The sequence below is a fragment of the Rhinatrema bivittatum genome, chromosome 13 (genome assembly GCF_901001135.1).
Source record: "Rhinatrema bivittatum chromosome 13, aRhiBiv1.1, whole genome shotgun sequence".
NCBI classification, from domain to species: domain Eukaryota; kingdom Metazoa; phylum Chordata; class Amphibia; order Gymnophiona; family Rhinatrematidae; genus Rhinatrema; species Rhinatrema bivittatum.
In genome coordinates, this window is record NC_042627.1 from 61,025,539 (window position 1) to 61,052,085 (window position 26,547).

A 26,547-nucleotide genomic window follows, 5' to 3' on the forward strand; every position below is an offset into this window, starting at 1 on the left:
AGATGTGCGTCTAAACTGGGCACATGTTTTTGAATGCACACACATCCAACTCTCCTGGGCGCTCGATGCAATAGGCAAATGAGCTGCTGCGCTAAAAGAGGCACACAGTGGATAATTTGTGCGTCCCTGGCACTCTGCTTTAGGAACTCAGGAGACGTAGCTGTGCACCCATAACAGCCTGGTCAGAGCTCTCTCCCCACCCCTGGCAGGGCTGTTCCCAATTGCTCCTTTTCACTGACGCTTGTCAGTGAAAGGACCAAGCCCCTTTCAGGACAACCTTCTGAAAGGGGCTTGAATAGACCAATTGGCAGTAAGTGGAGTGAATAAATTAAGTTCCTGACACTTAATATTAATTTGTTCACTTCTTCACTTATTGCTGGAAGGGGTTCCTGGCCTGGAGAGGGGATTTGGAGTCTGGCAAGGGCTGTTTTACCACAGGGACCTCAGATGCGGCAGTTCAGGTACAGGACACACTGGTCCGACCTGGACCACTTGGCCAATCGGGCCAGACCTTGGAGATGCAGCTTTCTGTGGTTCTCCCTATGAGGAACCACGGCAAGCAGGATTTTTTTTTTGTTGTTGAACCCTTGAGTGCAGCATGATTCTGCTTTCCGTGGTTCCTCCTAATTAGTATTATAAAAATACTAATAGGAGGAATCACAGAAAAAAGTATTTTTTGAGGGTTTTTTTTTTCGGTGAGCCCTTGAGCGTGGCCGTGTGGCAAGTTTTGGCATCGCGTGAGGTAATAGCTAACAGCCTCATCTACATGGAATTTGCAAGTGACGAATGCTGTTACCTATGCCTTTGATTGGACGTGCATTTTGGACTCGCTAGTCCCTATATTTGATATTACATTGTGAGTTATTTTAGTGCGTCTAAAACATGTGGCCAATAGTGTCACCCGCCGCCGTAGCCTGAGTGCACTATATTGCATTGGCCTGTAAGTATTGTGGATGGCTCCCTGGCTGTACCTCTTTGAGAACACTGGGTAGAACTCAACCTGATCATTTAAGTTCCTCCAGGAGAGCAATCCCTGAATTCCTTCAAAGTCATTCCAAAGGCAAAAGATTTCCAACCCTCCAGACCAAGGGAAGGGGAGAGGGTACGGGTACCCCTGCGGCTTATGTACTCGACACCAACTTTCAAGTCTTAAAGAGTCCCGGCCACCGAGCTCCCCTAGCAGAGCGCACGTGACAACTTGTCAGCCGGAGGAGGATGGGCCTCACGTGATACTTCTGGACGCCGTGGCTGTTGCCCCGCCCCCCCCCCTCCTCCTCCCGGCTGTTTCGTTGGGAGTGGAGTGGCCAATCAGGCACGCGGGATCGCATTACCCCCACTGCGCCGAGGCCCGGGGAATGTGGGTATCGCCCTCGCGAGGGATTTGGGCCCCTTCAGCGCTTCCCGGTACCCCCGAGTCCAAGGGAGGGGGAGGGGGAGGGGGAGGGGGGCCTCCGGCATGGAGTGCGAGCGTCTGGACAGCCTGGAGGGCTGGGTGGCCGTCCGGGAGCGGGCCTTCGAGGAGCCCAGCGCCTGCAAGCTGGGCTTCCTGGTGGGCTGGAACCAGGTGGAGGGCAAGTTCGCCGTCACCTGCCACGACCGGACCCTGCAGCGGCAGCAGAAGCGGGCGGAGCCGAGCGCGGGGCGGCGGAGCAGCTGGGCCGGCCTCTTCTCGGGCCCGGAGCTGCGCGGCCTGCACCGGCAGCTGGCGGCGCTCGCTCCGGCCCTGGAGCCCTGCTTCCCCCGCCTCCCCGAGCCGCCGGCGGCCGGCAGCCTCTGGAGCCTCCTCTTCCCCGCTCGCGGCGAGGAGGAGGAGGAGGCCGGGGGCGGCGCCGCGCAGGGGGAGGCCTGCGGCCCGCTGGAGCGCTACTTGGGCGCCGCCGCCGAGGCCTGCGGCCGGAAGGTGCTGCTGGACGTGCTGTTCGCCGAGGACACGGAGGAGTACTTCGAGAATCTGCATGAGTTCCGAAGGGAGCGGCTGGAGGAGCAAGTGAGGCGAGCGAAGGAGGCCCTGCGCGGGGTAGGGAGCCGCTTCATGCCTCTCTTTACGGGGGGGCGGCAGGGAGACTTGCGTCCTGAGACGGAAATCTCCCTGCCCCCCTTTAAACTTTCACTCTTCCCCTTACAGAGTCGCCTATCGGGGCAGCTCTGTTTCTCTTGCCCTGCTCAGCACTTCTCATTCTCTGCCAAAGTCCTGCATTCCCCCTCCCTTTGCTCTCTTTCCACAGTGCCCATCTTCTCTCTTCTCTATCCTCCTGACCAGCATCTAAGCCCTGCCTCTTTCTTTCTCTCTGCTCACCACACCAGAATCCTCTGCCCCCCTCTCCTCCCCCTCACCCAAAAAAAAAAAAATCTATCCGACATCTATTACCGTCTCTTGTGGTGCCAGGCCTCAAAAGTGGGTAAGTGGCACTTGGACCACTTTTTGTAGCCCCACCTCCTCCACTCTACTTCCAAAAACTTTTAGTGCCCTAGGTGACTCTCTTTTTAGGTCATCTAATGAAAGAACCAGCCTTGCAGGGGCCACAGTGTACTAAGAATGGGACCGCACCTTGAATACTGTGTACAATTCTGGTCGCCGCATCTCAAAAAAGATATAATTGCGATGGAGAAGGTACAGAGAAGGGCAACCAAAATGATAAAGGGGACGGAACAGCTTCCCTATGAGGAAAGGCTGAAGAGGTTAGGACTTTTCAGCTTGGAGAAGAGACGGCTGAGTGGGGGATATGATAGAGGTCTTTAAGATCATGAGAGGTCTAGAACGGGTAGATGTGAATCGGTTATTTACTCTTTAGGATAGTAGAAAGACTAGGGGGCACTCCATGAAGTTAGCATGGGACACATTTTAGAAAGTTCTTTTTTACTCAACGCACAATTAAACTCTGGAATTTGTTGCCAGAGGATGTGGTTAGTGCAGTTAGTATAGCTGTGTTTAAAAAAGGATTGGATAAGTTCTTGGAGGAGAAGTCCATTACCTGCTATTAAGTTCACTTAGAGAATAGCCACTGCCATTAGCAATGGTTACATGGAATAGACTTAGTTTTTGGGTACTTGCCAGGTTCTTATGGCCTGGATTGGCCACTGTTGGAAACAGAATGCCGGGCTTGATGGACCCTTGGTCTGTCCCAGTATGGCATTTTCTTATGTTCTTAATGAGGCCGATTCAGTAAAGTCCGTGGGAGAGTGGATGAACGCCCGCTCTCCCGACGCGCACACCAGCCACTCGCCGGTGCACGCGATTCAGTATTTAAATTAGGTGGTGTGGTAGAAACAGGCAAAAGGAGGTGCTAGGGACCCTATTATTTAATATTATTATTATTTAATATAAAATTATATATTTTATATTAAATAATTATTTAATTGCTGCTTTGATCCCTGTTCCATTGCTCCAAGTTATTTTATCTCTGTTAAATGTAAAAGCATTCTTACATGCTAGTTATTGTTATACTGTAAACCGAAGTGATCTGTAATTTTCTACATGAATATCGGTATATAAAAGTGTTAAATAAATAGCGCCTCCTTTTAGCCCGGAGCGGCGGCTGTCAGCGGGTTTGACAGCCGACGCTCAATTTTGCCGGCGTCAGTTCTCGAGCCCGCTGACAGCCACGGGCTCGGAAACCGGATGCCAGCAAAATTGAGCGTCCGGTTTTCGGCCAGACAGCTGCCAGCCCATTAAAACTTTTTTTTTTTTTTAACTTTTTTTACTCTTCCGGACCTCCGACAATATTGCCATGATATTAAATCGGAGGGTGCACAGAAAAGCAGTTTTTACTGCTTTTCTGTGCACTTTCCCGGTGCCAGCAGAAACTAGCGCTTTTCTTAAAGTAAAATGTGCGGCTTGGCTGCACATTTTACTTTCTGTATCGTGCAGGCATACCTAATAGGGCCATCAACATGCATTTGCAAGTTGAGGGTGCTATTAGGTGCTGCGGGTTGGACGCGCATTTTCCTCCCTTTACTGAATAAGGGGTAAGGGAAAATGCACGTCCAAGGGCAGGTTAACAGTGCGCTCTGTCGGAGCGCACTGTACTTTATCGGCCTGAATGTGATTTTAAAAAAACAGGATTGGATGAGAGGTTCTCTCCAGGGGCTGGGTCGGATCTGTGCTGCCTGTCCTCCTACAAACCGATATGATGTCTGCTCTGATAACGGTATAGAAGACTCTTTAAATAAATAAATAAAAGGCTGCTTTGGGTCTGTGTTCAGATTGTATTCTGGGACCACCTCTTCTAGGGCTCTAAATGGTGGAAAGATGAGCAATGGCAGGGGGGTAAGAGAAAAAATAAAATATTCTTGTGAAGTAGTTGGCGTGAGGTAGATCCCCCCCCCCCCTTTGAAAACAGTGGTCTACACTAACTTAATTGCTCATAGAAACCATATGATGCCTTTTATTTATCATCAGTCAGTATACTTGTATTTGTAATGGATCTAAAGTAGTCACTAGTGAAACAGCAAAAACTAATATTCTGCAACATGAGGCTGTTCGCCACCTGCTGTACTATATTTTGCTGTGAAACAAATGTTCTAGGCATCTAGGCAATGTACAATGACTGCTTTTCAGCATCTCATTATGCATTATTCAGTGTCTCTCCCAAAGATGCAGAGGCTTATAAAAATTAACCCAAAAACTGGGTAATGTCAAATGCTGTGTGTCTGAACATAAAAGCCATGCTGAGTCAAACCAAAGTCCATTGAGTCTACTATCTCGTCTCTGCCAGTTGCCATCCAGGTCCCATAAAGTAGATCTATTTCCTGTTACTCCCAGAGATAGAAATTGCTTTCTTTAGTTTACCCTTCTAATAATGTTTTATGTACTTTTCCTTCCAGAAACTTGCAAAAATCTCTTAAATCTTGCTATGCTTGCTGCTTTGATTGCATCCTCTGGCAACAGATTCCATAGCTTGATTTTGTGCTGACAGAAAAAATACTTACTATGATTTGTTTTAAATCTGCTGGTTGTGTTCACGGAGTGTAAAGATGCTTTGAGAGAGTTTTCTATGAAGCCAGACTAATTTGGTGGTGGTGAAAAAATAATTGCAGCACAATGAGATTGCACTGATCAGACTTGTTAGGAATAACCAAGGCTGCTGAAAAGGTATGTAAAGGTTAAAAAGTATGTTAAAGGTCAGCATTAAGTTGTGGTTTGTGTTTTGTTTTTTTGTTTGTTTCTATCTCTGGACTCAATTTACAAGAAATCATATGACTTAAAGAATCCAGTCTTATTAGCATATATGCAACAAAATCATGTCAACCAGTTGGAAAATGTTATGCAAACTAATATTTGTGTGTAAATTTAAAGGTGATAACATTTAACTGGCGTTTACTCTGCACAGATCCTATTTTAAGATATCTTATAATAAGATTTTTTTTTCTTACTGGCTGTTGGTACTCATTGTTTAATAGTGTCCCCAATAAGCGTCCCCTTGAAACAGTAAATATCCTTTATTACCTGTTCTACCCCACTCATAATTTTGTAAACTTTTATCATGTTCCTTTCAGTCCTCTCTCTTCAAAGCTGAAGAGCCTTAGCCTGCATAGCCTCTCATCATAGGAGAGCCATTCCAGTCCCTGTATCATTCTTGTCACTCTCCTCTGCTCCATTTTATAATTCCACAATGTCATTTTTTAATTTTTTTTTTTTTTTTTTTATGGCATGACTGGAAAACCCTTTTGGTGAGGCACATCATAAGACTAGATGTTTAGCTTGTGATGGATGTTATAACTGGCTTCATGCATCCAATAATTTGTATGTGCTGTGCATACCACAAAATATTTAAAGCCTGAAAAAATAAGCGTTCAGCCATTGTGCACCTAAAAAATGGTCAGTTAAACATCTGATAAATCTGCTCTGCATTGAAAAATTTAGTTGTTTAATTTTTTAAAAGATCATAACATTTTAGGAAATTTTTATTTACCCTTTTTAAACAATACTAGAACTAGGGACATTCCATAAAACTAGCAACCGGCAGATTTAAAACTAATTGTAGGAAGTATACATTTTTTCATTCTGCACACAATAAAGCTATGAAATCTCTTGCCAGCGAATGTGGTCAAAGCCGCTAACACAGTGGGACTCAAAAGAGAATTGGGCAAGTTCTTGAAGAAAAAGTCAATAAACCGTTCTTAGCCAGGTAGAATTGGGGAAACAGATCAATTATTGACTCTGAATGGCCATTGTTAGAGACAGGATTCGGGGCTCGATGGACCTTGGTCTGACCCAGCATGGCACTTATGTCCTGATACTTTTTTTTTTTTTTTTTTAATTAAACTTAAGTATTCATGATGGCAATAGGCCCCATTCCAAGTATCTTGCAGTCCTCGGTGGGGATAGGGAGAGCTATCGTATTTGCTTATTTTTGATGTACTGTTTGCATATGCAATTATATTTTGTAATGCTCTGTTGTAAGCCACTGGACTGTGTTTGGAGGAGGGATGTATATATGTAATGCAATAATTTGTTCTGTTTGAGTAATGCTTTTCTGCAGTAAAAAGTAACAAAAATGTATTAACGGTATAAATAGTAATTGATGATCAAATTAAAAATACATAATGAAAATAAACCTTATTGTCAAAAGCACATAATAAAGACAAGTATATTGCCAGCAAAATGAAATGACGCTCTCTCTCATACAGCACACATTTATGTTTCACAAAGAGCCTATTGCAGGGTAAACATCTGAATGGTGGCAGCAGTTGTACTATTCAGTTCTTGTTTTGATCAGGGGGCACACTGGCATATGTAACAGCACGCATGTGCCTGACCCAAGATCTTCGGATGGAGCAGGAAGTAGATGAGAATAAAATTGGTATAGGGCAGGCTCTGTCATATTTCATAGGAAAGATAACGAGAACCAACCCTTTTTATGTTATCAGATGTTATGTATAAGCCCTCTAGGGATAGGGAAATACTTACAGTACCTAAATGTAATCCTCTTTGAAGTACCTGAAAAGTGGAATATAAATCAAATAAATAACCATGCGCACACAAGCGAACTGCTTCCCTCCCTGTTTCTAAAGCCGGGCTGGAAACCTAATTCTTTTTAAATTTTAATGATTTTTATATCTGTATCAATGGCAGTAATATAATTAAACAATCTAGTACTCTTGGAGGACTTCTGGGCAAAAATATTACAAATTCTCTGTAAAATATTTTGTCTGCAGACTTAGTTCAGATGATGCAATAGAATTAGTCTTTGAGTTATAATTAAACTATTTTTCTGTATTGCATTATATTATTACTTGGAGATGCACATTTTTTAAAGTCTTTTTTGCAAGATTTGCCCGTCATAAGGCCTGGCCCCTCCTGATTGCTCTTGCTCACCCCCGGCTCAACAATCCTCTTAAAGCTCTCTCCCCTTGTGGCTTGAATTCCTTCCCCATGCTTGATATCTCCAGACCTGATACCATTCCTTCTTGCCAGTTCTTTCCCCCATCCCTGCACAATGCAGGAGTAACATAGGTACCACATAGAGAGTTTACATGGGCCTTAACTCTATATAAAGTTCTCTGTTTCCATTATTCAGAAATCTAGGTTTGTTTGGGTTTTTCTATAGTGTATTTCTTAAACCCTTCCCCTCCCATTCACTAAATAAACGAAGCCCATAGTAAAGATATCTATGGGCTTTTCATCACTCCTTTTTATGTATATGGCAGTGGCAAATGCTAAATGATCAACTATTCCACAAAGTAACTTTTGTATTCTTTATAATAAGTATTTCTATTTCTTGTATTACATTCTCTCATACCACAATACAGAAGGCTCCCATAGAAGACCAAATTGATTGTTCTCTGTCCACAGGGCTGTCAGCTTTTCCATTAGGTATATATTCCAGACTCTCTTTACTCAGTTATTCGTAAATCCCTGGAACAGAAGATTCCTCCAGGCAGGGACTGTCTCTCATTTTGCTGCTACTAAACATTGAGTGATTAAATTGTCTTTGATTATATATCCTTTTTATAGGAAGTCCCAGAAGAAAAGTACATAAATCCCATGGCAGATCAGTCTTTGATACATTTCTGAATTGTTTTCCAAATCACGTCTACCTCAGGGCAGTCCCCCCCCCCCATATATGTATCACCGTACCCTTCATCCCATGTTTACACCTTCAGCAGACAGGTAAATCTTATTGAGCCTATGGTGCAATTCAATATCATCAAATACACTTTATAATTTTCCGTAATCAATGAAGATAGAGGTTTCACCTGCTCTTTTCCCCAGTCGCGCTCCATTGTTCTTATAGCATGCAGTTTGTTTATTCATTTATAAGCTTATGATCCTCAGCTTCCAAAAACATACAAAGTACAGCATGGAATACAATAAAAACATTCATAAAGAATTCAGCAGTAATATTACGGCATACAAACATTAAAAAAACATAAGACTAATGTACAAAAGCCTTTGTAAATAACACAGCCTTTAACTGCTTTTACTTCTCCTTGCATGCTAATGTGCTCTGGTAATGAATTCCACGTTGTTGCAGCAGCATAGGAGAAAGCTCTAACCTTGGGCTTTTTATCGATATGCTATTGGGCAGTACCTGCATCTGCTGTTTCCTTCCCGCTGAACAGTTATCGCCACTATGCAACAACTGTGGGCCAATTGAGATCTGGATTTTGCTGGCAGCCTCAAGTGCAGGCTGAATATGAATATGCACATATTTCAGCATCCGTGTGGCAGCAATTCACTTCTCGCTCCCACAAAAGGATATGGCTGTGAGTTTGGCTGAAGATAACGTCCAACGTTATGATGAGCCCTTTAGTAGATTTGTTGTTTACAGCATAACTGTTTGAAATAAGTGGGCAAACTACAGCCTGCGGACCAAACCTGGCCGGACAGATTTTTTTCCGGTCCTCCCCCTCTTCAGTTTGCCCCATTAGATCCGGCCCGCCCGCACCTTTTGATGTCATCGGTGGCCTGACATTGCAGGCTTTCGTTGATGCCTTTGACTTGTATGTTGGCGTCTGGCGAGGACATCCCCATCAGAAGGAGTAGTGGGACAGAAAGAGGAGGAGCATCACCCACCCCTAAAGAGGCCCATGCTGCCTCCAGTGAATGTCTTCACTGCTGATGGGATGAAAGAGTAGGCCGCTGGTGGAACCCCCCCCCCCCCCCATCCCAGCCATGGTGAAGAGAAGAGGCCCATGTGGCCACTGGTGGACCACATCCCACCGACGGCAAAGAAAGGAAGAGGTCAGTCTCTTCAGTTCACCCGGCAGTGCCGAAGCTGCGCCTCTGCATTGCCAGGCGACCTGAGTCCATCTAGTAGTAGTCTGTGCAGGGAACATGGAAGAAGTGCTACAACCGTGAATTTTCAATACTGTGTGGCCTGCAGAGAGGAGAAGCAGCAGAACTGCGTCGATGATGGATCAGCTCCCCTCCAGCACAAGGAGGCAGTGAAAATGGCATTGGAGGAGCAAGAGAGGCTCTGAGGCTGCCAGGTGTATATGTGAGAGAGAATGAATGGGTCCTGCCTGGGGAGGGCTGTGTGTGAGGGAGCCAGTGAGAGTGAGTGCATGTTTGTCTGTATGTGGGTGAGTGCGAGAGTATGTGTGTATAATAACCCCCCCCCCCCCTCCTCTTCCTGTTAATCCATGACAATGTCAGGGCATCTAGAAATCAAAAGTTCCCAGGTATGGAGAGTGAAGAATCCTTACTAGTTTTAATTATTGGGTATTGTTTGATGTTTGTTTTGGACTATTTTATGGTGTTTGGAACTTTTTTGTATGCGTCTTTATCTATTTGATCTATTAGTGTTAATTGTATTAGACTATGGAAATTTATTTCCTGCTATTCTGTTTAATGTAAACCGGTATGATTTACATCGGATGTAAGAATGTCGGTATATAAAAATTAAAAATAAATAAATAAATTATGTTGAATTATTCTTTTTATTGGTATGGTTGCGGATCATGGATTTTTTTTTAATTTAATTTATTTTTTTTAGGGGGACCCCACCCCTCCAACTGCTCGCACTTTTCTTCGTTTCCATCCTCTGGCTTTTTGGGATCTACAATGTTTATCCCATGCCCCTTTGACTTTTTTCACAGTTTTGTGTCTTCACCACCTCCTCTGGAAGGGCATTCCAGGCATCACCACCCTTTTCATGAAGAAATATTTCCTGCCTTTGGTTCTCAGTCGTCCTCCCTGAGTTTCATTTCATGACCCCTAGTTCTATTGATTTCTTTCCAGTGGAGAAGGTTTGTTAATTGTGCGTCATTCAAACCTTTCAGGTATCTGAAGGTCTGTATCCTATCTCCCCTGCACCTCCTCTTTTCCAGGTGTACATATTCAGATCCTTCAGCCTCTCTTCATAAGTCTTCCTTAGGGCAGCGCTTGCTTCCTCCCACCTCAAGGAATAGTAAGAACTGGTCTATCAGGAAGATAAGGTGAAATTTGAATTTTACTTGATGATTTCTTTCCTTAGTCCTTCTAGATGAGTCCAGGACCCACTCGGAAATACGGTAAACCCAGATCCTCGTACGATATGGAAGCTCTGCGCTGTCTCCTCTGTCTTTCCATTCTTTTCCTATACCCTCAAAGGAGACAGAAATTTCTAGGTTCCATCCCTTCCTTTTCTCCCCCAAAAGAAGGAAGAGAAAATAATGGGGGGGGGGGGGGGGGGGGGGAGAGAAGAAATTGTATATACTTTTTGTGTCTATGTATGGAGAAGGAACCGAGGGAGCACACCCTCCAGTACATTCTTACTTTTTTTGGTTTTCCCTGATTTACCTCAGGTGTCCCTTTCTTGCCTAACAGAAGGTTACTGGCACTGCCCGCCCGTCCCCCCTTGTAGCTGGATGTAATATCACAAGGGAAAAGGGTGCGTCCTCTGCCTCCTGCAGCTGTGGAGGGAGAAATCCCTTGAGTAGGAACTGGTCTAGCAGGACTCTCATAGCCAAAATAGTCTGACCGGATTAATCGAAATTTCTCCTGTAGCTTTTCAAAATGAAACCTCTTTCGTGTTAAACAAATGACTCTGTTTGCTCAATCCTCTCTCTTCCCAACTTCTAAATAACTGTGACTTTAAGTTTGGATGGGATGCTTGATTATAACCTACAGAGGATAGAAGTGAGTACTCTTAATGTTTAAAAAAAAAAAAAAAAAAAGGGGGGGGGGAGGGTTATGGCCACTTTCTTGCTTGGATGGCTTTGATTTACTGTACCTTTGAAGCCTACTTTACACTCTACTGTCTTATTTTTAGTGTTTTTTTTATTTTATGTATTCTCAAAATATATGCAAGATGTACCTGTTGTAATTCCATGTGATCTGTGAAGACCAGCCACTGTTGAATTGAGTAAAATAATATAAATATTATAAATATACAAAAATTAGTTACCCTAATCTGTCTCCTTTTTCCTTTCACAACTTTAAACTCCATTTCTCACACTTTGTCGTGCATACACCCACGCTATACATTTTCTACATGCATTCAAACACTTTTTACCTTCTCTAATACCAGCATATTTAGAGCAAGTCTGTTAGTGGGTTTGTATGTTAAAATGCAAAAACAAATCTTGAAACGGGAAATACTTTGAGGCTGGATTGTGCACATGAAGGCTTTTGCAATCTGAGCTGGTTTGGGGTGAGCAATTTTTTTTTTTTTTTTTTTTAAATTGTATAAATGGATCCTGTGATTGCTTGAAGTATGTGCAACCCCATTTTCATTCAGTGACGTGAAATCTTCCTTGGAAAATTTGTAGTGGGCCCTTAACCTCTTGGTCTGTTGGACTGAAGTAGACTTCTTGCTGCTTCCTGATTTACCTGCAAGACACATTTTCTCATAAACTCAGACAGACTTTATTTACTTAAAAATCCTCTTTTCAGGTGCTTCATCAGCATAAAAATGCCGACAACATGGTGGCCCTAATGCAGTTATACAAAGAAGAGGGTGAACTCTATGAGGACTTGGTTATCGTAGCTACAGAACTCTATCAATACTTGCTGCAGCCCTTCCGAGATGTGCGAGAGCTTGCAATTTTATATAAACTGGAAATCCTGGTAAGTCTTCTGGGGTGTGAGTGTTTTTTTCTCTTTTTTAATCTGTTTTTCTATGATGGCCTTACTGACTTCATTCATAACAAAGTTATGCACCAATTATAGTCAAAGTGATTTATGAATCCAATAGTTTCACTCCAGACTTGTACACCCTGATTCTCAAATCGACGCTACAGCTTTTCTCTTTTTTTTTTTTTTTTTTTTAATTTATTGCAATTTAAGTTTTTGACAATCAAGTACATCCTTGAAAGAGCAGAAATTAAACAATGGGATAGGCAAATAAGAGTACTTCAAAATTTTCTTTACATACATATTAGTATAACAAGCCATCATAAGTCAAAGTCCTCAATTCGGGGAGAACCAATTCAGTTAGAAGGCGTTTATCAATAGAGGAAATAACCCAGAGGATACTGGCTAACCCAACCTTTTGAAGCTACACATTTATCTACCTTATAAATGGCCTGTGACCGACGGCCCGCAAATGCGCAGTAGAGCGCAGCTCTACTGCGCATGTGCGGGCAAGGATGTCGATCAGAAAAAAAAATGGCGGTGGGGCCGCAGGAGCGGGAGGAGAAGCAGCGGCGCCGCGCGCGCGGTGCTGCTGCTTCTCCTCCCCAGATCTGCCGGCAGATCTCGGGGGGGGGGGGGTGTCACTCCCGCGCCCCCCCCACCGAGATCTGCCGGCAGATCTCGGGGGGGGTGTCACTCCCGCGCCCCCCCCCCCCCGAGATCTGCCGGCAGGAGCGGGAGGAGAAGTAGCGGCACCGCGCGCGCTACTTCTCCTCCCCAGATCTGCCGGCAGATCTCGGGGGGGTCACTGCTGCGCGCGCGGGAGTGACCCCCCCCCCCGAGATCTGCCGGCAGGAGCGGGAGGAGTTAATGGAGCCGGGTGAGGGTTGCGGGAAGTCGCGCTTACGGCGCCGGGAGGAAATGGAGGTGGGTGAAGGGAGGGAGAGGGGGACTGAGTGAGTGGGAGGGAGAGGGGGACTGAGTGAGTGGGAGGGAGAGGGGGACTGAGTGAGTGGGAGGGAGAGGGGGACTGAGTGAGTGGGAGGGAGGGAGGGAGAGGGGGACTGAGTGGGAGGGAGTGAGGGAGAGGGGGGACTGAGTGAGAGGAGAGGGAGGGTGGAGAGGAGTGGGTGGGGGAGGGGGGTGGTGAAGAGTGAGGGGAGAGAGAATTGAGGGGGAGGTGAGAGACAGAGGGATGTAGCCCGTTTTAACGGGCTTTACGGCTTGTCTTTTATAAAGAACATCACAACCTCTAAGGAGTCAGGCATGCCGCTCAACAACATTATTAGAAGATATTCTATCAGCAATAAATTTTGTCAGTTGGGATGGCAGAAAAAAAAAATATTTCACATCCTGATACCTAATAAAACATTTACATGGGAACCTTAAAGTAAATGAGGCTCCCATTTGAAGTATTTTAGGTCTCATAATTAGAAACTGCTTTCTTCTTTTTTGGGTGTCTCTGGTTACATCAGGAGATATCTGAATATTCATTTGCATACGTTTTTCTTTACGGTTTCTAAAATATTTATTTATTTATTTATTTATTTATAGATTTTTCTATACCGGCATTCGAGATTAGGAACCCCATCATGCCGGTTTACAAATAACAAGAGGGTGTGCACAAAAAACAGAACATAAACAAGTGCAAAGAAATAAAAGTTACATTACAACAGGGTCATAAAACTGGGGAGAGAATTAGAGTAAGATAGTTGAGTAGTAAAGATGAATTATTTACATTAATAATTTACATAATATTGTGTAGTGTCTTATAATATTGTGTAGTGTCTTATAAGATGTCTTATAATTTTAGTACCCATTCCTTATCTGTATCTAGTACAAAAGAGGCAAAGTAGCGGGTTGGGCAGCTATTGAATCTGAAGACTCTAACATTTCAGATATATTCAAAGGTGTTAATACTTGGAAATCCTGACCTTCCTTAAAGTTTGTCTTCCAAGAGGGTACATAATATATTCTCGACAAAGGTGGAAGTGTCTGTTGGGGAATCTTCGAGATTTCCAGAGCATACTTGTTCCACATCTCCTTAGCAGATATTAATGGCACTTTTGGGAAATTGATCAATCTTAGATTTTTCTCCCGTGTCTGATTTTTCCAAATTTTCAACTCTTCTGGTTAGATATTGATTTTCCTTTATTAAAGTTACATGTTGGTCGTTCAGTTTCACTATATCTTGATTAGTAGAATCCATAGTCCGGTCCCTCTTAATATTCTCCTCTTGTATCAATGTCCATTATCTTCTTAGTTAGTGGCTTCAACTGTAATATCACATTATTATTTAGAATAACCAGAGTGTCCCAAATTGCCTCAAGGGAAAAATCCAAAGGTCTTACCAACAGTGTCATTTTCTCGCCATTCTCAAGTAAAGTGTTGGTGATATCAGCATGATTCTGTAACTGTCCTCCCGTTGTGATTCCTCCGGAGACGCTGTCCCCAACGGCTTCCACCGTGGTCTGCTTCGGGGTTGGTCCCATAGCTTCACCTGTGTCGCTGACCTCATCGGTATGCGACAGGGGAGCAAATGAAGTAGCTATTCTCATTGCCGCGGGATTCTCCGGGGGGTGTTCTTTGCACCGGGGACAATGATAGTATTGAGTCAGGGAAGGAGTCCGATGTTCCACCGCCTTCATGACTCTCTTCCAGCGACTGCATCTTACCCGGGTGAGTAGCTCCACGTACAGTGTGAGCGTCCAGCAGGCCAATCGCACAACTTGCTGGGGGGGGGGGGCTTCTGATGCCGGCCTCTCCCGACCCCTGTCGTTTGCGGCCTGAATGAGGCATTAAATCTTGAAAAAGTAATGTATTCCTGGAGAAGAAATAGAGAAACGCTCAGCACAGCCGGGTCAGTCCGCCATCTTGGATCCGCTACAGCTTTTCTATACATGCCTTTCGATGTTTGAGGCCATGTAGGTCATCTGCCTTCCCTAAGCAAAAGTTAGGAGAATACTTGGAATGTCTTATCTGTATAATGCCACATTTTGTTGCATTCCATAATTGCACAAGAAATATGCTAGTTCAGCTCTGCATTTATTTTTCTTTGCATGGACTGTAATCATTTGGGACTGGTGGCCATTTTCAACTAATTTTCAGAAAATAGACACCAAATATGTTGGCACGGTGTGTTAAAGGGAGATGGTAGTGTGCATTTTGATTTTCCCCACATTTCCCTTAACTTTCGCCCTCCCCTTCCATCCTAGATGGCATGATTGGCAGGCTTGCGTACTCTTGCCAGGAACAAGAGCTGGAGGGACTTCTTCACGGCTGTTCCTCAGCACCGGAGCCCTGCTGGCCTCATCGGACAGGAGACTTGAAGCCGAGTGCTACAGCCATGGCACTGGGCCTGTGGTGTGCATGGTTTGTGTGTGATTTTGCACACATGCTATTTCCAAAGCCCATAGAGTGTGCACATAAAAAAAATATATATATATAAATCACTGACTTCTTACAAAAATGTAGTTTGAGCACTGCTTATTTCCAAAAGTATATTCCTAAGTGTTGGCTTCTAATTTGGATGGCTATACTCTAGCTGGAAAGGCAGAATGTTTTGATCTCCGGGAAGACACAAACATTTTTAACTTGTTCTCAGTGAAACTTTCATCTTCTTCGTCTGTTTTGTTTTTTTTTTAATTTATACTTTATTAAAGATTTTAAACAATACACTTGCAAAATCAAAAGAACAAATTTTGTATGCAGGAAATAAGTATTTCCACAATCCCTTAACATTCTTATTGCATCAAAACTCAGTCCACATTACGGGAGGAACTTCAAAAGGAAAAATAAACAAACAATAATCTGTAACATCAAGTTACCTACAGAAGATATATTTTTACTAAGCAGTCTATATCTCAATCTTTTTCTTTATCATCCAAAAAGGTTTCCAGGCGGGTGGGGTCTTGGAAGATAAATGTATTCTTATGGAGAACAACCACACATTTGCAGAGAAATTTTAAAAAGAACGTCAGGAAATATCTGGACCCTTTGTCCACAAAATAAGAAATCCTTATTCTTAAAATATTTTTGCATTATTAAGCTTTTATCATTTTCTCTACACAAAGTTACCAAGAGGATAGCTGTTCGTGGAATATCATCCACTGAGGATTCCAAGAAAGATGTTAAATTAGGTGATTGCTGCTGGACAAGGTCCATTCCTTCCCCTTCCACCTGGCTCCTTAATCAGGAGTTCATGACATAATAAATTTTTGATACACTTTTATCATCTATTGTCGAAATTGACAAAACTTCTATTAGGTATTTTTTAAATAACTCACTCACAGATAAGAGTCTGGTAACTGGAAAATTCAGAAATCTTAAATTTCTGACTCTTAATTCATTTTCCAGATTCTCCATCTGCCTTTGGGTTACCAAACTATCTTTAATATGAGAATTGTTATCAGCTTGTAAGGTAGAGACTTGCACTGTTGTTGTTTTACCCATCACTTCTAATTGTTTTAAACGATCATCATGCATTTCTAGAACATTTTTAAATTCCATAGAAGTTTTGTTATTCTGACTTATAGCGTTTGAAACTATCTTCTGAAGTTCAGTTATTGCCCTCCAAACATCTCCCAATGTAATATTTTGTGGGTCTATGGGCTCTGGAACTGTAACCTGTAATCCAGAGCTCATCATATTCCCAACTGTATCTACTTCACTACCCAGTAAGGGGTTAGAAATCTCACTCACAGTTGAGTTTACAACTGCTTGTGGAATATTTTGGGCTGTTTGGGTAGGGGATTCCATCAAAGATTGAAATTGCTGCACTTGGCCAGGGCTGTCTGATGCGCCAGAAGAGAAAGAAATATCAGGTATTGACCTACGAGCAGATTGGCTCACTCGTGTTATCACATGAGTGTCTATAGGACCCCTTGCCACTTGTACAGCCGGCGAAGAAGTCCACAATTTGGTCTTTCTTTTCCTACCCATAAATATACAAAGATATAAGAAAAATTCTTACCAAGGGGCGCGCCCCTTTGGCACGCGGCTTTGGCAGCGCGCCGCACCTGGCTTGAATTTATCCGGCGTTCCGGCTCCCCTGGATGATGTCACTAGAGGGGCGTGGCCTTGGGATAGTCGTGATGTTACCAGCTTTCAGGTGTTAAACAAGCGCCTCAGACTTAGTCCCTTATGGCCTCTCCTCTCCTCTCAACTGAGAGGTTTCTCTGCTCAAATTCCTCCCTTCTTCTTCTGTTTTTAAACATTATGGTTGATATTCCATCGTCCCTGTTGTGTTCTTGCCAGAAGTTTCTCAGCACTAAATTGTCTGCAGTTTTCCTCAGCCAGCTCCAGTAAATCATCATACGGTATTACACTTGTGCCCTCCCCAGATGTTTGTAACAGTTCATTGTGGGAGTACTGATTTTGGAAACGAGTATTATCTTTTCAAATTATTGGCTTATTCCCCCACTAGTGTGATGCTAGTTGCATCTCTCTCAGCTGCATGAATACTTTTAGACACAAACAGTATCTTTTGCTGTGGAATCTTGCTTTTTAATTCTCTGCTTAGGGGAAACGGGGTTTATGGGGTTTTTTGTTAACTTTTTATGATGGCTTTGCCTCCACGGACAAACAAGACTTGAGATGAGTTGCACAGGTGGGCAATGTTGGGCGACGGTGCTGAGATGCTCGGGAAAAACAGCAGGTTTTATGGGCGTCTCCTTAGTCATCCTCGCACACTTGCAAAAGAGAGGAGGTTTGTGGCTTTTTATTTATTTTTTGTGACTAACCTTTTTACTACTTGTTTTCATTTTTGTTTAAGCTTTAATTTTTCTTCAAAATTGAGTTTGGTTTGGTGTCGGTCCTCTTCAAAATGGCAGACAAAAAGCCTGGGTTCAAAAGATGTGCATGCTGCTCTTGCAGAATGACTGTAAGCCCAGCACGCCGGATGTCTTTGCTGTCTGGGACCTTGCCATGACATGCCATATTGCACTGCCTGCACTCGCGTGTCTCAGAGGGCCAGAAAGTCAAGAAGCTATGCCTTGATAGATGCTTAAGGAGAGCTGAGAGAGCATTTTTTGGTGCAGAAGGCTGACGCTTTAAATCTGAAAAGCAACCCTGAAAAGTCTCTGCACAGGGTGCCATTCACCCTCCAAGGATGGCAATGGTGAATTCAGTGCCTTAATGCCAAACTACGTGCCCTCTGCTCTGACAGTTGCTTACTTAGTATTGAGTTGGTTCTGCAGAATCCCTCTTTGGTGTCCAAAAGTTGTTCTCCTTAGCCACAAGCAAAATCATGGTACGATCTTCTGCAGAGAAGCTTTCTTGGCGCAGAGATTCCAGTTTGGGTGCAGAAAACTTAAAATGGGACCAAAGCTCCCTAGTACTTATCCTGGTACCTGAATTAGACAGTTCTTCCACTGTCCTTCCAGCAGCCAAACACTATTCCGTGGTCAAAGGATAGAATTTGTGTAAATAAATTTTTTTTTTTAATTTTGCTAACCCTCTACTGTCCGTGGAACAGTGTCCCCAATTCCAGAATCGAATAACACCCAAGATGGAAAATCAGCCTACAATTCTCCTCCTCCTCCCCCCCCCCCCCCCCCCCCAATCAACCTAGAGAAGATACAATGTAGCCTGAATGCCATGATTGATATTCTTCTAGGAACCACCTATGTAATCTAGTTCACAAGAACCTGAATCATCTTGCATTTCCCCATTACTCCATTCAGAGAATGGATTCCTTACTGGCCTTTCCATCAGGCCCCTCTCCACTACTTCTTTAAGCGCATGTCTCCTCCTGAAGACATCGCTTGTCCATGCTTTGTTCAAAAGGTAGCCAAGGAGATTGTTTTCCAAGAGGCAGAAAGAACCTAGACATATGATATATTTGGCTCACTGACACTTCAAAACAAGTTATAGCTGTACCAATTCTCGGACTGCAAGAGCCAAGGAGGTGTATAGACTACAAGTTACTACTTACTCTGTTTCTTTTCATCAGCTTTTTTTCCCCAACTTAAGACACTCCTCCACCTTTTTTCTTTTTCACGCACATTTTTAACCCTTCACTACCCCTTTCCATAGAACAAAAATAAATTGTGAATAGAACAGGCAATAATGCTGATAATTTCATTCCAATCCTTGGCTATTGTGAAACCTTTTACTGGATCAGCATACAAATTATCTAAATTATTGTATATGGGCTTTTGAAAGCAGAGGTCCCTTTTTCAGATGTCAGATCAGAGACTATTCAGATCAGAAGAAGGGTCCTATGTGGGCTCGATAGCTCATGTATGTTTTTGGATAATGCTTCCTTTGATTCACAGTATGCAGAGAATCCTGTCATTACTAAACTGAAAATAAAATGGGTTTCTTTTGTATTGGTCGTGGTCTGTCTTCTCTTAATTCCTTTTCCAGGGTCTCCTTTCCATTTTACCTTTTTTTCCTCTCTCTCTCTCCTGTCATCACATCCTCCCCTTCCCAACATCTGTATTTCCCTTTCATCTAACTTTTTTTCTTCATTTCTCTATTCTCTGCCTCTAAATTTCTCCCTTACCTCACACTCTCTCCTCTCACCCATGGATTTCATCTCTCACTTTCCAGTACTTCATGTCCCATCTCTTCCTTCCATTGCTCCTCTCACCTCACTGGGTTCTCTACCTTCCAATCCTAACAATCTCTTGCTATTTGGCTGCCTTTCTAGTAAGCCACCTACTCTTTCATGACTTAAGTCATATAAACATTGACTTTCTCACCTCCTCTCACATTCTCTCGTCACTCTCCCTTCCCCTACTCAATTCCTTTCTGGCTGTCTATCATTTATGCTCTCACACACCAACCCTCCTCATGCATTTTGTTTCTCACCCTTCCTCCACCAACTCACCCCACCTCCTGGCTCGCTCTTGCGCTAACCCCATCTCCACCAGCTCTTTTATACCGTGGCCCTGCACTCCCTCACATACATCCCCTCCTCCCACATGATTCTCATCTACCACTGTGATCTGGCTTCTTTCATTATCTCAGGCAGTCCATGTTTAACTTGCTGATTTCAAGAAGATGAATGGAAACTACATTCACCTCCTCTTCTCATGCTCCCTTAGCATTTCCTCCTCCTCACTTCCCCAACTCCACTAAGATTTACCCCCTCTTCACATCACCCCCTTTAAGCATTTGCCTTTGCTCAATCACTTTTATAGCTCCCTGAGTTTGCTCTCATCTAGGATGCCTCCTCTCCCTCAACGGAGTCCAGAGACCTGGGATCACAGGCTGGTGTCTGGTGCAGCCCCCTCCCCTCCTGTTGAAAAGCGAGGGGATGAGACTAGAGGAGACCCAGCAGATCAGAAAACAATTGATCTGCTCCCCTGTTCAGCCCCCTCCCCTCCCTGGGTTTTTTTTCATACAAGCTTAGGGTCTACTTCAATCTCATCCCTCCCCTCCTGTGGGGACAGGATGGGGAAAGCATGAGCCTGCAGAGATGAAAACTGCTCCTTTTTCCAACTCCTTCCTTCCTGCACCCTGGAGGGGAAGTGTTGGATCAATGAATAGAACAGCTGTTTGAGATCCAGCGCATTGACCAGTAGATTTGGGGCCTGATCCCTGTGTGCCCGTGGCCAGCAACACCACTGGATATTTATTTAGAATCGTTTGTATTTCACCTATCGACCACTCTTGGTAGATCACATAATTACATACACAATCTTGTACCCCATACACATACACAGCTACCTCTCATAAGTAAGGCTGCCACTTGCTCTTCCAGCTATACCTTTTACTGCTTATTACTGCCTGGAAAATGCTTCATGTCAAGACAGCTGTTTTGCAGAGGAAGTTCTAAAGAGCTTAATTTAAGTGATTCATTTAAATCTACCTTCCAGCCTCTCTTCCTCTGTCAAGTTGAAGAAAATTTATTTCTAAGCAACCCTTAGCTTGGGCGTCCCCATTTGCTTGTCCAGGAAGGAAGTGCAGCTGCTCACCTGTGAAGTGTTTTCTGTAGACAGTCACACAATTCCACTCATCTCCCCAACACAGCTGAAAGTTAACTTGCTATAAAGACCGAGGGGCTTTGTGCAGCGGCAGCTGTGCAGGAACCACCGCACATGCTTCTCAAGCTTTCTAAGCTCTGAGAGATTCTCCATCTTGATGCCGTCGGATGAAATCGCCCACGTGTGGTGTTGCTTTCTCCTATCTACAGAGAACACCTGTTCCATGAGTGGGGTTTTGTGTTTTGTTTTTTTTTTTGCTTGCTTTGATTTCCTTCCCAGGTCTGTGCTGTGGTTCTGGGATGGTCCGTATTTGTAGTTTTTATTTTTGTGCGACACTATGCTGGTCAGCATGTCCTCGGGCTTCCTTGCTGGCCTGTGCTTTCGGCTGCAGTTTGGAACTGCACACAGTTGGGCTATAGCGGGCGCTCTGTCCAGCGAGGCGTAAGAAAATACTCTGTGGGTTGTCACTGCCTTAAATTTTGTAACACTGCAATAAGGTAGCTGACTTAATTCAGCATGGGAAAACAGTTTTTATCCCCTTCAATGCCACTCTATTATGATTTTGAATATGTAATGTTATGTTTCATTAGACTTCTGTGTGTTGTTTCTTTTGGGCTTAATATTTATCTAATTGGTAATTTTAGTATGTTTTTCTGAGTACTAGAGCCATAAGCAAAGAACCAAATTTTCCTGGCTAGAAAGTGAAAGGGATTTTGAAGCCTGGATTAAGTTTACTAGCAGTACCCTCTTCCTGATGACTTCCTAGCACCAAAATGTTTGTTTTTGTAATCTGAAAAGTAAATCTACAGAGAGGAGAAGTCCATTACCTGCTATTAAGTTCACTTAGAGAATAGCCACTGCCATTAGCAATGGTTACATGGAATAGACTTAGTTTTTGGGTACTTGCCAGGCTCTTATAGCCTGGATTGGCCACTGTTGGAAACAGGATGCTGGGCTTGATGGACCTTCTTAAACATTGTTGATTTTTGTACTACTTATGGTCTCAAAGTGCTTCTCCAAGGGTGGCGTTTGTCTTCATTCCTGCAGTGAAGCACAAGGATATTTTAATGATTCAATCTTAAAAATATTTGAGCTGAACCCGATTGTTAATGCAGGCTAACATGTTAGTATTTCCCCCTCCTAGAAATCCTTGGAGCTTGATGAACTGGGCCCTAAAAGAATAAAAGCTTTGGAGGAGGAGGCTGACAGATGGACTAGACAGGCTGAAGAGGCAGTGTGCTCCATTCAGGACATCACTGTCGGTTACTTTAAGGAGACCGTAAAAGCACTGGCAGGTAAGCAAGGAAAGCTGACGGCACAGTCATTTCTGTGTATTAAAGGGTTCTGGTGGCTCAGTGGTAGTGCACTGCCATTTTGGAGGACTTGGCTTTGAGTCCCAGTTTAGGTCTTCTGCTGCCCACCTTGGCTGGGGCCAGGGTTGTTGTAAAGGAGGAGGGTGGGTGTGCAGGAGGGGAGGGGAGTCTATCCTCCTGCAACGGCAACACCAAGTGGCCAAATTTATGGCCCCTAATTGCAGCGCTCCCGAAGGTGCCCTGGGTTATGGCCCCTGGCTGAGGACTGTTGCAGTGATGACTGGGCTAGGTGAGCTGGGAAGGGATATAAAATAGGGGCAAGTAGGCAACGAAGACCCATGGTGCCGGATCCCAGCCACGGTTCCAATTGAGTGAGAGGTGCGTGAAGGCTGAGGATGAAACAGCTGTTTAAAAATAAACAATATTGGTTCTCTACTATCCAGTGTCTGACGGTGCTAGAGTAAGAGAAGGCAGTGAGTACCCTTCCTCACTAGAAAGTATTTCTGATAAGTCTATATGCAGTAATAACTTTGGGATTTGCATTTATTCCACTCCGTGGTTCGTCATGTCACACCTAGTTTTGCATTAGCATATTTAGTGCAATTGGTATCTGGCCTGTGATTTATAGTGAGGTAGAGGAAGTAAATAACATTGCCAAGTAAGATGAAGGTTCTTGAGGCTGCTGGCTTCTCCTTTTAATCAGGAGCTCAATCTGAAGGAATTCTTGCTCCTCCTCTTTGACTGCGCTGCTGAGTGAGTTATGTAAGCAGCCTTCATTGATTCATCAGGCCTTTCAAGTGAGCCCACGTTCCTGATGTGGGCATTGTTCTGCGTGACTGCACTGATGTGCTTGAATTATGCCTGTTAGATGCAGAGATGAGACTACTAGCACAAGACGCAAACCCACCCAAACCGACCTGCTTATGCGCTGGGTACGCCACAGTTTCAAACACAGGTTCTGACTCATCCATGCTATATCTAATAGCTTTGAATAATTGTTATTCAGAGGATAAAATAATTAGATGATAGTGCACACAACCAATACTTGTAAAGAAGTTACCATTCTGTGTGAGATTTGTAACTCAGGTGAATATGGCGTGTGTATTGGGGGGGGGGGGGGTGGCATTGGTTTTATCAGCTGTTTGTGATTCATCAAAGCCCTTGAAGTTGGTGATTTGCAGACCTTTTGGGGAGATCTGCTTAGCACCAGGATGGATCAAATAGAGCTCAAGGGCTCTACATGCTTGGGGAAAGAATGCATTTTAGCCACGTAGTCCAGCTCACTGATTCCAAAACTTCTTTTTAAATGGGAATGAACAAGGACAGTTGTGGCTAATTGTCTGCTACAGAGAATTCTATGAAAGTCTGTCTGTCTGTAGATGAAATTTAGTTAATTGTTGGTGGTTTTTATCAGGTTTAAATCTGCTGACTCAGAAGATGCGCATCTGGTTGTCCATTTTATATCTTGATTTTTATGAATTTACTATTGTACTTTGCTCTGAACATTGTAGTAGTACAAATTTTAAAATAAAAACAAACTCTATGGTGGTCGCAGAGGACAGTGAGAATTATAAAATGCTCCTGGCCCTCTCTTTCAGCATGTAAGACCTCAGCTGCCAGTTCAGTACTCAGAATCCCCTGTGACCCCTGCAGGCATCCAGAGGGCTCTCAATAACAGTGGCTCCTAAAAGCAGTAGCAGCTTAGTGGCCTTATGTTATCCACAATGACGTAAGTTCCTTTATTGGAGTTTAAGGTTGCCTTCTATGAAGGATATAAACCTAGGCAAAACATAAAGACGGCGTTTTTGCAAGCAGTCCACATTCAGTAGATATGGAACTGAGTGATCTGTGGTTGAGAAAGCAATTATAATGTGACTTTGGAATGGTGGACAGGGCAGCCAATCACTAACACTAACGGGCCGATACAGTAAGGAGCGGTAGGAAGAGGTGCGTTACGGCCAGGCGCACCCGCGTTTGCTGCACGCACAGTTCGGATCACCTACCGCTCGATACTGTATTGAAATAGCATGCAAATGCAAGCCGCGTCCGAGAGGCATCCGTGAAGCGTTAGGCCCGCGCAATCCTTTTTATTGTATAGAGCGCTATACAGCGCCTATACAGTATCCTGGGTGCGCTGGTACCTGTCATTTGAAATGACAGGTACCGGGGGGATTGCGAGTCCTTCCCCCTCCCCCCCCCCCCGAAGTAAGGCAAGGTGAAAATTAAGACAAAAGTGAATAAAGTGTAATAAGAGTAATAAAAGTAAACTTACTGCATGTGAATTTTCTTTGAACAGTCCTCTCTCTCTCTCCTCCTCCCGAGGCGCACACTGCGGCTCCCCTGCCTCCCGGGGGGGAGCCGGCGCGAAAGCAGCTTCCAGCAGTCCCTGCCGGTGAAGGTGAATGAATGTGCGCCTGTGCGTGCAATTTGGTCGCTCAAGGCGTGACGTCACGACGTTTGGCGTCACGGCGTGTGACGTCGGCGTTCGCTAATGCACTGCCTTGAGCGCCTAAATTGCATTCATTCACCTTCGCCGGCGGGGGCTGCTGGAAGCCGCTTTGGCTCCCCTGCCCCCACCAGCAGTGAATGAATGCGCGCCTGTGCGTGCAATTTGGGCGCTCAAGGCAGTGCATTAGCGAACGCCGACGTCACACGCCGTGACGCCTTGAGCTCCCAAATTGCACGCACAGCCGTGCATTCATTCACTGCCGGCGGGGGCTGCTGGAAGCCGCTTTCGCCGCCGGCTCCCTCTGCCTGGATGAATGCACGCCCGCCAGCTCCCGCCGCGTACGGGCGTGCATTCATTCACTTTCGCCTGTATGCTTTCGCCCGCCGCTTTCTCCGCCGGCTGCCCCCGGGAGGCAGGGGAGCCGCAGTGCGCGCCTCGGGAGGAGGAGAGAGAGAGAGAGGACTGTTCAAAGAAAATTCATATGCAGTAAGTTTACTTTTATTATACTTTATTTACTTTTGTTTTAATGATATGTCGAGCCGATTTTCGCCCTGCGCTTTGCTTCGGGAGGTGGGGATTTTGACCGGAGCCTGCGTATTGCTCACACCACACTAATGCCAGGGTAAGGGTCCCGGGGGGTGAGGGGGTCGTTTTGCCCATGAAATTTCGTCTCTCTGACCCGACGCTCCACACCAACGCAGGGATAAGGGTAGGCGGTAAGTTAGCAGGTTAAACGCGCGGCAAAACTACAGGTTAAAAAGGAGATAATCGGGGCGTACATTGCTGTATGGGAGGGAATAGCTAATCAGAGCGTTTACATCTCATATACATGCTGCGGGCGGAAAGGGTTACTTGTTGATTTAAAGAAGCGGTAAGGATGAGTTAAAAGGGATAGTGAATCGCGGGTTGGACTTACGCGGCCAAATTGTGGGTTAGAAGCAGGGTAACCGCGGCTGCGCTTTACTGAATCGGCCTGTAAGCTAGCAGTCCTAGCAGACTGAGGGCTATCTGTCCCACTAGTCTAATTGCATCATACGGTTGGGGGTCCTGCATTTTTATTTGTATTAGTACAAAGATTCCGGTTTTATACGGTAGTACTCGTATTAACTTGATATTGGGGTGTTGAATCAGTAGTAGGATTTGTTTTGTGGTTTGTTTACAGTAATGGAATTAGAAATTGATGTATTTCTGTACTTTGCATCTGCTGGGTTTGCCTGGTGACCTTTATATTTCTGTAACGTGTTGGCACTAAATGAGGCAGGAGAGGATGTGGCATCTCTGTTCTCTCTCCTTCTCCCCACCTATCTTCACGTATATCTTACCCACCTCCTGCACTACACTTCATGCTTCTGACAAAGTGGGCTCAGCCTCAATAAATCACTTACAGGTCAATACAGTAAAGTGCGGCCGCGGTTACCCTGTTTCTAACCCGCCTTCTACTCACAATTTGGCCGCGTTAGTCCAACCCGCAATTCACTATCCCCTTTAACTCATTCTTACCGCCTCTTTAAATCAACGAGTAACCCCTTCCGCCCGCGGCATGTATATGAGATGTAAACGATTAGATTAGCTATTCCCCCCCATACAGTAACGCGCGCCCCGACTATCGCCTTTTTAACCTGCAGTTTAGCCGCGCGTTTAACCTGCTAATTTACCGCCTACCCCTACCCCTGCGTTAGAGGCAGGGGTAAGGGTAGACGGCAAACTTTCCCCCAAAAGAAAATCTAAAATCCCCTCCTCCCGAAGCCGACTCGACAAGTAAAATATGTGAATAAGTGTAACCAACTTACTTTTTGTTTCTTTTTCTGCCCTTTCAGCCTTCTCTGCCGTCCTCTGGAGGGGCAGCCGGCG

At 44.4% G+C, this 26,547-nt stretch overlaps 1 protein-coding gene across 2 annotated transcripts in view; it reads left to right on the forward strand.

The window, feature by feature from the left end:
• Positions 1-1,282: 1,282 nt before the first annotated feature.
• Positions 1,283-26,547, forward strand: part of WHAMM (WASP homolog associated with actin, golgi membranes and microtubules) — a 51,055-nt gene continuing 25,790 nt past the window's right edge. Inside the window, exons 1-3 of one of the 2 annotated variants that reach the window (XM_029574703.1) lie at positions 1,283-2,017; positions 11,822-11,995; positions 22,079-22,229. In XM_029574703.1, coding sequence (XP_029430563.1) covers positions 1,457-2,017; positions 11,822-11,995; positions 22,079-22,229 — 886 coding nt within the window. In that variant the 5' untranslated portion in view covers positions 1,283-1,456. The remainder of the gene's footprint in view (positions 2,018-11,821; positions 11,996-22,078; positions 22,230-26,547) is intronic. The other variant, XM_029574702.1, reaches the window with a different exon arrangement.